General features: G+C 42.6%; 3 protein-coding genes across 3 annotated transcripts in view; 1 reads left to right on the plus strand and 2 right to left on the minus strand. All coding sequences in view use genetic code 11, as the record gives it.

Moving 5' to 3' along the window:
• Positions 1–3454, minus strand: part of EGR_09004 (hypothetical protein) — a gene marked incomplete at both ends in the record, with an annotated part of 4650 nt that extends 1196 nt beyond the window's left edge. Inside the window, one exon of the mRNA XM_024498253.1 lies at positions 3190–3454. Within this exon, the coding sequence (XP_024347308.1) occupies positions 3190–3454 (265 nt within the window). The remainder of the gene's footprint in view (positions 1–3189) is intronic.
• Positions 3455–5990: 2536 nt separating this feature from the next.
• On the plus strand, positions 5991–7540 carry EGR_09005 (hypothetical protein; the record flags this gene model as incomplete). Its single annotated transcript, XM_024498254.1, has 3 exons — positions 5991–6001; positions 6916–6970; positions 7481–7540. The coding sequence occupies 3 exons, from the start codon at positions 5991–5993 to the stop codon at positions 7538–7540; spliced, it is 126 nt and encodes a 41-aa protein (XP_024347309.1).
• A 113-nt stretch (positions 7541–7653) lies between these two features.
• EGR_09006 (Fused toxin protein) lies at positions 7654–8524 on the minus strand (the record flags this gene model as incomplete). The annotated part of the gene is made up of 2 exons (XM_024498255.1): positions 7654–7865; positions 8467–8524. 2 exons carry the CDS (start codon positions 8522–8524, stop codon positions 7654–7656), a joined length of 270 nt encoding a protein of 89 aa, XP_024347310.1.
• Between the last annotated feature and the right edge of the window lie 4411 nt (positions 8525–12935).

A 12935-nucleotide genomic window follows, 5' to 3' on the forward strand; every position in this document is an offset into this window, starting at 1 on the left:
AGACAACACAAAGCAACATGAGAGCTGGAAGAAGGAGCTTGGTCATCGTCAGTCGGTGGTGTAGTCAACTCGCTTTGTGTGAAAGCAACCCTCCCATTATATACGCAGTCTACGAGTGCTTATTTGATTGGTTCAAGAGAACAAGTCCTGTGAAGTGGAGTCTAGATTCAAGTCATGATAATAGATATGCATCACAAAGTTAGATTTGCTGAAGAGTACAGCCAAAGTAGGTGCAGGCTTGAAAGCCACCAACTTTAAATATTACCAAAATCTCTCCTCGAGGTATTAAATAATGGAAATGGAAAGTATGGTAGGTAGGATTATCGTGGCAAATGAATGCAGGGCTGCATATGACTGCCACAGTTTATTTGATATTTCATGGAGGAGAGTGAATGAACGTCTATGGAAAGCAGAAATTAGATAATAGACCCTAGTAAGATTTTGAAAGTGTGTGCATCAATACCAGACAGGAAAGTACATGCATCCCGCATCCAGCCCATTCAATCATTCCCCACTCACCGACTAATCCACCTCGTATTCACTAACTCAAAAAGACAATTTGTTGTGCATCCGTTGTGGCACGCTCTACTATAAAGGTTTGAACACAGTCTTTATTTGACACATGCCTCCAGAGAGGTGGTGATCCTTTGGTCATAAGAAGTAGAGGAAAGATGATCGCATTATGCATAATGCGGGTGTGTGGTTCGGGAAATCACTTAACCACTAGATGCGTATTTGAAGGTTAGGTAATTTGCGGAGCTGTTCACTGCATGTGTGCCTCTCTCTCAGTAGAGCCTAATCAGTGTGCTAAATTTTGTGGGATTTCGTGCATAGGCTCGGCACTTGTCATTTTGCTAGTGATTTCTGGGGCAGGTAGGAGAGAAGCATTTTAATGATATGCTGTGCACTACAAAGATAAAGCGGTTAGTGCGAGATGAAGTACGCGTCAAACACGGAATGTGGGAGAATCCGCCCACATTTGATTACGTTGTTAACAAGCACAAAATTGCTCCACATTCCGCCATGTTTTGACTCCACAGCTTCATATTATTTGCATGCTTGATGTGTGAAAAAAAAATGTTGGAATTTTGATTTTGGTGGATCAGTGGCGAATCTAGGTGGCAAAGAGGCAAGCATCTGCTCCGTTATGCTGAAACTGTGGAGAGGCTGAACACAAAGACCTGTTAGAGCCGCATCAACACTTGACAGCTACCTCAGATTTGACTTCTGTGTAACAATCAAAAATAGCTTGATTAGGCTGTGATGATGAGTTTAACAGGACCAGCGTTTGGTCAACGTCAAGCGTGTCACCAATTTCTTTTAGTCTGGTTGAGTTTTGATTAGGGACAAAGACAGTTGTTTTACCACCGCTGTCAGCATGTCACCACATACTCCGCCTCCCCTGTTCTCCACTGGCATGTTGATACATTCAAATGAGCTCTACTGAAGTTACGAAGGATAAGGTAACTGCTGATGTCTTAGACATGTTTCTATTGATGCAAAAACTGTAACGAACACTTCAGCACCAAACCATGAAACACTTTTGGAAGCATTAATGCGGTGCATGCCTCGCTCGGTCAACAAAGCAATGGCATCAGACAACGTTTTCAATCTTAATGAGCCGAAAGTCTGAGCTGGACTCACAACTGCCACTGACACCTACATCGGCGATTATCGAGCAAGTCCTGATCATTGGGTTGTCAAATAGATTTGACTCAGATCCACTAAGGTCAAATTTATTACTGAAATTGGAAAGGGCACTGCATGAGGCATCCCAAGTAACTGTTTACCTGGTAAACTGAGGAATTGTCAGCTTAACACTGATGAAACCTCCTAGAAAGAGATATAGCCTACAAATGGCGGAAAATATCTGGGACATCCCAACGCATGTAGCATGGCGTCGGTTTGGTAGGTTAAGTCTTGAGTCACAACGAGGACAAGTCGGCACTAGAAGTCAACAGTGCTAACTTTCCTACAAGATGATGTGCTGATTAGTTAAAGTGCTCAGGCGATGGGTTGTGTGCAAGCCAAAATGTACCTTCCTATTTGATTGCCTATAAGTTCTAATGTTGGAAATGCCTAATCTCCGAATATTCTAGAACGTTAGTAGGTGAGTGTTTGGGTGGGGCTCTCGCTCAGTCCCTGGCCATTGAGTGCGTGTAAAACCACAACGCTTAATGTCAATCGTGTGATTTCTGCACTTCATCGTTGTTCACTTGCTTTGCTCTACGAATCTTGACATATTTTGTCATTCGTGTGACACGCTGAAGTGTTTTGGCGAAACGTTTTTTTTCTCCTGTGCTTTGTAGTTCCAATGCTTGCTACTATAAGGAGAGGTTCAATCATCGGTGACAATATATTTTACACTACTAGACATCCATAGACATCAATGATTGCTGCATCGTGGACAACTTTGAGAAGCCATCCAAGGGGCCAGATTAACGTGAACCCCATGGGGGCCTCGGGATACTCACGGACTTTAATTTTTCAGCTGGCTCTCTAGATGTGCCATCTCAGCACCTCTTTTTGTACTAAATAACATTTCGGTGATTTCAGGGTTGGGGTTCATCTACAACTAGTGCATGAACTCACTGTTGAAAATGGGTTGAGACATGAATGATTAACAGTGAATAGAATACTGCAATAACAAGTAACAAACGAAAACATTTCACCAGCTCTCCACTTTCATTCGACGTTAAATGCAAATAATTCACTAATGTTCTGGAGTGAATATTTACCTAAAGTGTAACAGCTACAGTGACTCATTCGCGAATTGAGGTGAGTGTTGGTGAAACTGTTTAGACCTCAGGCGAACCGGTCATCTAATTTCCAGGATATACAAGACTGCACCTTGGTGAAATTAGCAGTTGCTTCACAGATTATCTGCACACGCATGGCCACTGATGTGGTTACAAGGCAGGTGATTTGACTAAGCCATCAAATTAACCCCGATTTCATCTCTAATGACAAAATGTGTCTTCTCGATTTACCTCCTACAGCAAGCTTCATGGAGAAGTAAACGACTAAATTTCTAAGCGGTTGTTCAATCTGTAGGCGCTTATAAGTCTCCTTCAGCCTTTAGGCAACAAGGCAACTTACATGGCCTGTGGGAGACAGTGACATTGTGCATAATGGAGTTATGTGATTCAGAATAACACCTTACTGACATGTTTTCAAGCATTCACTCACTTGCAGTGCCTAAGTCAAGTGAAGTGGATTGATGTGGCATGCTGTGCAGTGAGGCGGTGTGGTGTATTGTGCTGAGGTGTAATGTGATGCGATGCGATCCGATGCATTGTTCAGCGTCATAGTGATTTTGTATTTGAATCATTGGCTTGGTTTGTGGTGGTTGTGAGGAAGAAAACCCGGCGGCTGAATAATTGGTGCCGGCAACATCTGCATCTTCACCGGGCATTGGGACATCGTAAGCTACCACACCAGGAGCTGCCTTCATTGCATCGGTATCGTCAATGCGGTTGACAGCCTCCGTGGACGTTCCACAGAATTATTCAGTTCAGGTGAATTCTGTGATTAGGGAACAGTTACATGATTAGGCGGAATTTGGTGTCTCGTCCTCTTGCTGTGCTGTACTACAGTCAAGCGCCCTTGAATAATCCAATTTTGGTGGAAGTTTGAAAGCCAAAGACCTACTTATTTTAGCTGTCTCTTCGTTACACTTGTTTTGATTTTTATCGCGGAAGCATGGCGAGTAGAAGAAGTGAACCAGTCATGAGATGACAAACAATGTGCGCATTCCTCGGTTTACTTACAAAGAAATGGTGAAATTTATTTGAAGAAATCGTGTAAAATTTTGGCATCATTTGCTGATAGTTGTGTACAAAAGAGGAGACGCTAAAGAAATAAAATTCTTGAGCAAACGGAAATACGATTATCGAGTCTTCTTGCATCAAAGATGAAAGTAACTGTCAACGCTGCCTTTTTAAGTAAGCAGTAGCAATAGTTAGCATCCTCCTAATTTGTTTTCGTACCCCAATTTAGCAGACGGACTGGGTAAGCTGTTTGCCTAAAAGCGTGTCTACACATTCTCGAGATGGCAATGTCGATCCTTGTGTGCCAGTTTTCCACAGTAGCGTCAATTCCCTTTCGCATCGACCACATTCCCGCTTGCTTCAAGCACTGGAATAGCTTAAAACCGTAGTAATCTAAATTACGAAGTACGGTGTTGCACACCTCTCCACTGTACTTGACTAAGGCACTACAAATGACTGAACACTTGATGGCATGCCAAGTAACATGTTGTCATTCTGAATCACACATTTTTGTAGTGTGTATTGGGCTTACATTTCTCCTTGAAATCTCTCACAGCTTAAAAAATCACTTAAAGTGACTAATTTCTTATTTCTCGGTGAAAGTTACTGCATAAGGAAAATCAGAGGACAAGAGTAGTCATAAATGTACTGTTGACCTGTAAAATTAATAGCAGTTCGACCTTGAGAGGGAAGGGCTTATTGCCCAAGCTATGTGCTGACTAAATGCATTTCAATTTGGCATATTATTAGTCACATTTGTGTTGAGAATCAAGAGCTTGAATTTTTGAGTTTTGCGTTTTTGCATTTATCATCGAACATAATTTGACATCTGGTGACACTTATCAGTTCGTCACCATCAATACTATTATCATTCCTAAAACATGCCTGACCCAAATTACTTGCTACTCAAACCAAATTCAGTAGATCGACTCACAAAACAATATTTACTCCGAGGCGGGGTGTCGAAGCGGCACACCAGGCAAGCTGACCTAGCAGCTAAAGTCAGGGGACCTCTAGAAGGTGATGCTTTCGATTAAATTGTGAGGTTAATCTTAAACAATCGCACTATTCTTACCTTTCCATAATGATAGAGTCAGAAATTCAGTGGCAATGCGGTTTTCCATTAATAATGGCCAAATTTTTGCAGCACCGTCGGTTTATAGCTGATTCCTCGTGATTGTCAGATAATTTGTCGCTAAGGCCTCAGTAAAATCAACCAAAATATATTCTAAAACGATGACAAGGAAAGTGTGTTTCTATTGCCACTACTCTTTTCTAGAACTTCATGCACTTTCGTAATCAGGCTGCTTCAACTCTCATATGCATAGTTGCCTGTTCAGAAATAATGCGAGCATGACGTTAGTGACATCACCAGAGACATACAGCACTGCTAAAGTGGGATAGCAGTGGTGAACGCAACAGTGTGTGCCACAATTAGGAGGCCATCAATCAATGCTTTGGTGGACACGGAACATGACCCGAACGGTGAAAAACAGGTCTACCGTCTCCTTTCTATGTTTTCATACCTTATCCCAGTTGTTTATAGCAATCAAAACATCAAGTCCTTAGCACTTCATTCCTTAAAATTGAGCAGATACTTTATGTTCTCCCCCATGCTGATTCCACAGAGCGGACAGTGAAAGGTAGAAAGTGAAAGGTGGAATCGTTCCGCCATGGTACTAATTGCTTGATCACGTCTGGTTTAGTGTTCTACAACTTTTTCGCCTCCCATATAGTGTGTAACAAAGGTGGATGAATTCGTAGAGGAAACCTCGAAGACATAGCCTCCTCTAGAGGCAGTGAGAGAGGGGATAATCATCACAAAGAGTTCTTGCCCAAGGCGCCGACTTTATCTCTTTGTTACAAAAAAAAAATTTCCCTTGTTCTCGACCTTATGCCTGTGTTGCCCTACCTGACTTAATCTACCATGGCCATCCACTTACTGTTGCTGCTGCTGTACCTTGAGCTTACGCTACTCAGTGAGCTCCTTCGCTTGTTGACGTGGCTCAGCCACATGCGAGAAACCCTCGACAATCAGAACAGCAGCAAGATCACTCATTCAAGGCTACATTTATTTCCCTCCGTTTTTGCGTGCGTCTTAAGTGATCCTGCAGCTTCTTGTAACCGCCACCACATCCACTGCTCTTCTTTTCAGTGGCGGAAGTCCGCTGGCACCGGGGACGGGTGCCTCTAAAGCCCATTTGCAGCTCCTTACTCCAAATGGCGGACTGGTAGGTTCCGATACGTTTCCGAGCTACCTCAGCTAACTCCCGTTCCTTCTTCTAGCCTACCAGATGCAGTTGCAATAGCTATTATTCCGAGCCTACGTCGACTATCATGCTAAGGAACTTGCAAAACGAGGGCAAGACAGGGTTATAAGAGGAGGTAGTAGGGTTTTCGGTGGCAAGGATGAGTAGGCTGTGATAGTGCTGCAGCCGATCTGCGGCTGCATTGACGTCAGTGGTTCCAACTTTTCAAAAGAGCATAAGATTTTAAAGGTAAATATACGATTACAAATAATGTATAAATTCCTTTTAAGAGTTGAGTTTTTTATGTATACACATGTGTAGGAATGTATGAGGACTGAAATCGCTTGTACAATAGTGATTTTGAGAACATATGCACCTGTATTTTTAAGTAAAAATCTTGTGGACTTTTTGGGTAAGAGTGAATTGGGGCTTGTTTGCCTACAAGTCAATAATCTTGGTGTTTAGATTTACTCCTGCGATTGCAAAATTAAAGGTGTGCATAAGTAGTAAATCAAATTATGAGGATATGATGCGTTGGTTGGTTGGTTGGTCACTGTCTTGACCATTGTACCTCGCTGGGTGGGTTGTCCTTAGGGCCAAGTAGAGAGCGATGATACCTTCTGTATTTCAAATATGTGTGCATATATATTGCCCAAGTATAGCAACTTTTCCTGTTTGTAAAAAGACTCAAGAGGCTGCAGTTGACATGTTTGTTCAATTGTTTTATTGTGATTTCTTAAAACGCATGCAAGTGTGGCATACTTATGTTTTTAAGCCATGGTTCAGGCTGATCAGAATGTATTTATAACATCCTTTAAAATTTGAAAATGCGGTCGCATTTTAGGGCCATTATGGCGTATTTTTGTAGTTTTGCGATTCCGATTGTATATGTTTAGGTGTTTATACCATAAAGGCGCCTCATTTGGACGTGCGCATGTTCGTTCCTCGCAGGTTTGTTTGGCATTTTTTTTATTTCACTGAAAATACATGATTGTTTTTTAAACGCATTTTATATCGCACACTTAGAAGACATACAGTGTAGTATACGAAGAGCGCAATACATGATAATGAGTGAATTTAGTTCTTTGAGCCTTTTATGTGTTCTGCATAATTTTGTAAGTGAATTTATAATTAAGTGCATAATTTAATGTGTGGTTTGAGCCTTTTACTTTCCTCATATATGGTCACACATCTTTTTTCCGGACACTTTTCTGGCTATGTTATGTGGGGAAGCTTTTCTGAGTATTCTTTAGTTTGCTTTACTGCTTTACTCTCGGCTTCACCCTGTGACTGAATGTGCATTGCGACCTGTATGAATTCTTTAATAGTATTCCTCATGATTTCCTCTAGAAGTGTAGTAGTGAACCAGGACTTTGGGGGTCCGCAAAGCAAAGTTCTGTCTTATCCTATTTTAGCACAACTGATTCATTTGCTGTTCACGAGATTGTTTCTTTAGCCTAGCTGTATTTCAGTGAATGCCCCATCCTGTCAGAGCATGAGACGGAGCCGATAAATGCCTAGACGGCAAAATTCGGATCGGATAGGAGAAGACAGCCATCTAATAACTCCACATTCCCTTTTTTGTATTAATTGATAGTTGTGCATTGTCAAGTTATCCTTTTATCAAAGAGAATTCAGTGCTTCTTTTTCTTCTTCTGTTGCTGCTTGTAATGCTTAACACAGGCGAGTAAGCATTCTATTTTGTATTTGAAGCGGTTTGGGTTGCCTCCACAACCAGTGTAGATGAAACGCACGCAGCGGTCTTCTGCGCTATCATAGGCATATGATTTAACGTAGCCTCGGCATTGACCTCCCTCAATTGGTAGGCTACACATACTCTCTTCACCTAGAAACCAAAAAGATCCTCACATTCACATGAGGCTCAAAGACCATTGACCGTAGTTGTGGTGAACTTCAGCCTGAAAGGTGCATCTGAAACAGTTGCAGATGCATAGAAGTAGACGGGCATTGAGCAGAGCTTGGTGTTATGTATCCAAAGAACTTACACAACAATGGACTAATCCTCCCATATTTTGGATTTAACACGTGCACTTCGTATCGCCTACTACTTTTGCATCGTTTTTTATACAATGCCACCAAAATGCTCCCCCCATACCTACTTCAGAAGGCGCCAACAAATTGGTAATATGGGGCAATCAGCTCATCAAGCTGTCAGTACGTCGTTCACCTAGCGTGAGTGAGTGCCTCATGCTACTTCGTCAAGAATAAAAGTAGGAAGTAAAAGGCGAAATTTCTCCGCTACAGTATTGAAAGCACCGAAAGTGTGTGTGAATGCATATACATGGGCTAGCATGGGAGGCTGATTCCACTCTATCATGACTGGACTCGATTTGATAGTGGTGATTCCCATGGATACTTCACTTGATAAGGGTTTGATGAAGAGAAAGAAATGGACTGACAGGACACAAGAAAAGTTGTTCACTTACCTTGACTGGAGCTGGTAACATAAAGCAGTAGGAGAGCTAGAAGAGCGATCTTGATCATTGCGATCTAGTGCTATGATCACCTGGCTTTGTGTAAAAGCAACATTCTCGTCCCTTACGCTATTCATGAGTGCTCATTTGATTGGGCTAAGAAAATAGGCCTTACTAACTGCTGTCTCTTGAGCCTAGTCATGCTAATAGTTGCAAATCACGAGATTAAAAGAAGGTGTTTTGCGGAAAAGTGCAGCCAAGTTTGATGCAAACTTGAAAGTTCTCTTCTTGTATGCTGATTGCAATTTCGCCATCAAGTTTTACTTATATGTACGCGGTAGCACGGCCGTTCAGGATGGGCTGTTGAAAGACCTTCCCTTTGTCCAGAAGTAAATATGACTCCCTCAAGAAAAAGGTGCTTTTAACTTTCCATGTTAGTGGTACATGTATGGCCACTCTTGCGGGGACACCGTAGATGCTTTGACTAGATAACGGTTAGAAACTAGATCCCTCTCCGAGTGGCAAAATGTGTCTTCCTAGTACACGCTAAGCAGTAAGTTCCACCGTAAAAGAAATCCTTAATCTCTTTAAGTGGTTGTTTTGGATATGGGTGCTTTCAAGTATTCTACAACATTCAAGCATCAAACAACTCACAAGGGGTGAAGGAAAGATAATCACTCTACATTGTAGGATGTGATGCTGAGTACAGTGTTGGTCAAGTATTGTGAAGCCTAGTGCTGTTGTGTGCTCTGCAGTGAAGTGGGAATGCAAAAGGTGGAAATCAAAAGCGGCACCCTCGTGGAAATTGGTCCTCAATGATCAGGAGCGCTGTTCCACCTGTATATGGAGGAACATTTGCGCACAAAGCTTACGGGGTCCATCTACTCAATTGAGAATAAATACTAAAGCGGCAAAAAGTTTGTACATCATATAAGACGGCAAAATAGTATAGTATTAGGTGGGGGATGATGCCACAAACTGTATTTAACAGTGAGATTATGCTCCAATTGCACAAACTCCTCTCTCCAACTCCAAAGTCATTGAAATGGCCCCAATACGAAGTTAGGTGCTGAGGTGACCCACCACGACAACCGGTTTTATTATCATTTGCCTGACCGTTTCCACGAGATTAACTCGAGCGTGACACTGATGGCAAAGCCGGCAACACGAAGCTCAGCCGCCAAGTGGTGACAGTGGTGGGCGCAACACTCTGACCCTCTTGCGGACCATCGAACCAGTGAGTGCTGCCTCTAGAACACCATCACTCAATTAATCCTTCGGTGGGTGCCGTACATCCTCTGAATGCTGAATCGCGGATATGCCAACTCATTCGCATGCTTCTGGTGACTAGTCCGTCGGCAAGATCGAGTAAGTTGAGTCTACTGATTTGAGTCTGGAGATTTAGAGCAACTACCTCATCAAGTTGTCGATGTCAGTCACCTAAAGTAAGTTTCTCATACTTTCCCTCATGCAGCCTTGTCAAGAACCAAAGTTTAGGTTGGAATTTAGAGATTGGAAAGCAGAACCTCTCTGCCAAGGTAGTAGTGCTGCAAGTAAGTACGTGGGCTCGTATATATACAGATCTGTGGAGGAGGCTGACTTCACTTCGTCCTGATCAGTGCGTTCGAAGAATGAAGGTATAGGGAAGAGAAACGAAAAGAGAGGCAGGACGGAAGAAAAGCTGTTTACCTCCGTATACCGAGGCCGGCAATACAAAGTGTCATGAGTGTTAGAACTGTGATTATTGTCAACACGATCTGGTGGTATCATCGGCTGGCCCTACGTGTGAAAGCACCCTTCCCTCTACATCCGCAATCCTCCAGTACTTAGTATTTAAGTAGAAAAAGGCTTTAGTGAGTGAAGAATCTTGGCCTTGGTCAGGATAAGGCATCCATAGCACAATTTTTGGGTAAATAAATGGATTTCATTTCCTTTAAAATTGTGTCGCATTCCTTGTGCTCTTCGTGAACCTAAGCTTTTCAATTGTTGTAGAAGGCATCGACTCGGTGGGCGCGAAAAATTAAAACCGTCTCCTTCTGACGAGCTTTTGAAACTAGCGTAGAAAAGATAACGCCTTGGTCATTGAGAAGGTTAGATGTTGAAACAGACTCCTTATTTTGTCTGGTCAAGATAACCGTCGAAGTCGGTTTCACTCTGCTGATGAATGTGCTTTACATCCCATCTCGAGGAAGCAACTGGGTTTGCCTAACACCATCACTTGCATCAACCTCAAACAATGCAGTGGAGTACAACAATCCCTTTCTTTAGATAAGCACAGCTAATTCAGTTGTGACCCGCCGAGCCCAAACCAGTCCGTCAAATTCCTTCGTCAACCCGGCTGTCCTTGAATGACTTCCTCTCTCCGTAAGAATTCTCCGAAGGACAGGAAAATGCCAGTAAGATAAAAATTTCGAAGCAGTTTGAAAAAAAGTGGACAAAATTTGATAACTCCAGGTACACTTTATTTGTATTAATTGGGAATTATGTATTGTCAATTTTGTCTTTGACAGAGTGGGGTTAGGCACTTTTCTTCTTCTTCTAAAAGCGATATTTAAAACAGCTGAATACACATTTCAGCCTGTATTTGAAACGGTTTGCGTTGCCTCCACAACCGCTGTAGTAGAAGCGCACACAACGACGTGAGGTGATATTAAAGGCCCACAAGCTCATGCGGTTACTGCAGTTTCCTTCCACAATTGGTAGGTAGCAGACATCCTTGCTGCCTAGAATTCAAACCAAATTCATCATGTACACTCGAGCCCCACAGATTACTGACCACTGCTGTGTTAAAAAACGGCAAAATTTAGTTGCACCAACAGCTTTGGAGATGAACTTTCAAGGCTCGAGAACGTATGGAAGTTGACAGGCATTAAGGAGAGCTTAATGTCATGGATCCGATCCAAATATGCGCAAGAACTCCCACTTTTTGAACTTAACAAGTGCCCTTCATAACGCCTATTACTTCCACTTTCTCATTTACAATGTGCCACCCTTACCTGCTTCAGAAGTCACCATCAAAATGACAAGTGACACGTCTGTCAATAGAATCCAATAAATTGAATCTACTGATTTAGGGCAATCGTCTCATCAAGTTGTAAACACATCATTCATCTAGGTTAAACACCTCATGCTCCTCCTTATTATGCTCCCACAGGGAAAAATGTGGTGATAAGAGTGTGGTGGATGGGAATTAGAAGATGGGTCAACTAATTCTAGGTGGTAGTGTTGCATTGAAGGTGCCGCACGTGCGTTCGCATATATGGGCATGGACTGACACAGGGGACTGACTTCACTCCAACATGATCGGACTTGAGTGGGGATCGGTGAGTTTAGTGGACACTTCAATAAAAAGAAAGGAAAGGAAGTGCGGGAGGTAAGAAAATTTCTTCACTCACCTTGGCTGAGGCAGACAACACAAAGCACTATGAGAGCTGGAAGAGCGAGCCTGGACATCGAGATCTAGTGCTGCGGTCACCTGGCTTTGTGTGGAAGCAGCTATCTCGTCATTTTCGCAATTCACGAGTACTTTTTGATTGGACCAAGAGAATAGGCTTCATGAGGTGCTGTCCTTCGGCGACAATAGATGCAAATCACAAGTTTAAATGAAAGTATTTTACAGAAAAGTACAACCATGTCAGATACAGACTCGAAAGTCGTTTGACTAAATCATGAACATGACCTCTTTTCAAGGCAGTAAACTGTGGAAAGAGAAGGTATTGAAGAAAGGATTTTCATAGCAAAATAATTTTATATGCCTGTCACTTGGTCATTATGCGATTTTAAGGTGAGAGGCACCATCCATCCTCGCATCCATCCATCCATCTACCCATGTATTCACTCTTTACGCACCCACTCATCAGGACAATTGTTTGTGCATCAGTAGTGATACACTCCACATGCAGGTGCCGCATATGTGGGCCTGCAACTGCAACTGCGGTCCCTCCGGCGTTTGCACTGATAATTTCTACCAATTCAACTTCGTCAGAACCTGCTGATGTGCTTGCGCTAACACGATCGTGCATAACGGGCCGATGGACGTCTCCTTCAAGATAAAGTTGTTAAAGTTGTGACCACGCCGCAGATGCCTCGATTTAACAAGAGAAAGCACCCAGATCCCTCGTCAAGTGGCAAAATGTCTTTTTTTAGTGTACACCGTAAGAAGAAGACTTAATCTCATTACGTGGTTGTTTTAACTGTGACCATCTTCAAATCCTCCATCGCAGTGTACACTACGAAGGTATGTGCGTGATGCAAAGCAACACTTGGCTACTTTTTCTGCATTCCAAGTTTTCAAACTATTGCAAGATGCTAGTCAAGTAAAGCGCGGCACTTTTATATGATGTGATGTGACGAGCAATGTAGTGCAGCGTAAAGTCAGGCACCTCTCTCATTTGGGCAAGCTGGAATGTCGGCCATACAGTTTGGGGAGAGCCACTCCGTTGAGAATTGATATACAAAGGTAGGAATTATTATCCCACCCG

This window comes from Echinococcus granulosus, assembly GCF_000524195.1.
Source record: "Echinococcus granulosus chromosome Unknown EG_S00128, whole genome shotgun sequence".
In the NCBI taxonomy this organism is placed as follows: Eukaryota; Metazoa; Platyhelminthes; class Cestoda; order Cyclophyllidea; family Taeniidae; genus Echinococcus; species Echinococcus granulosus.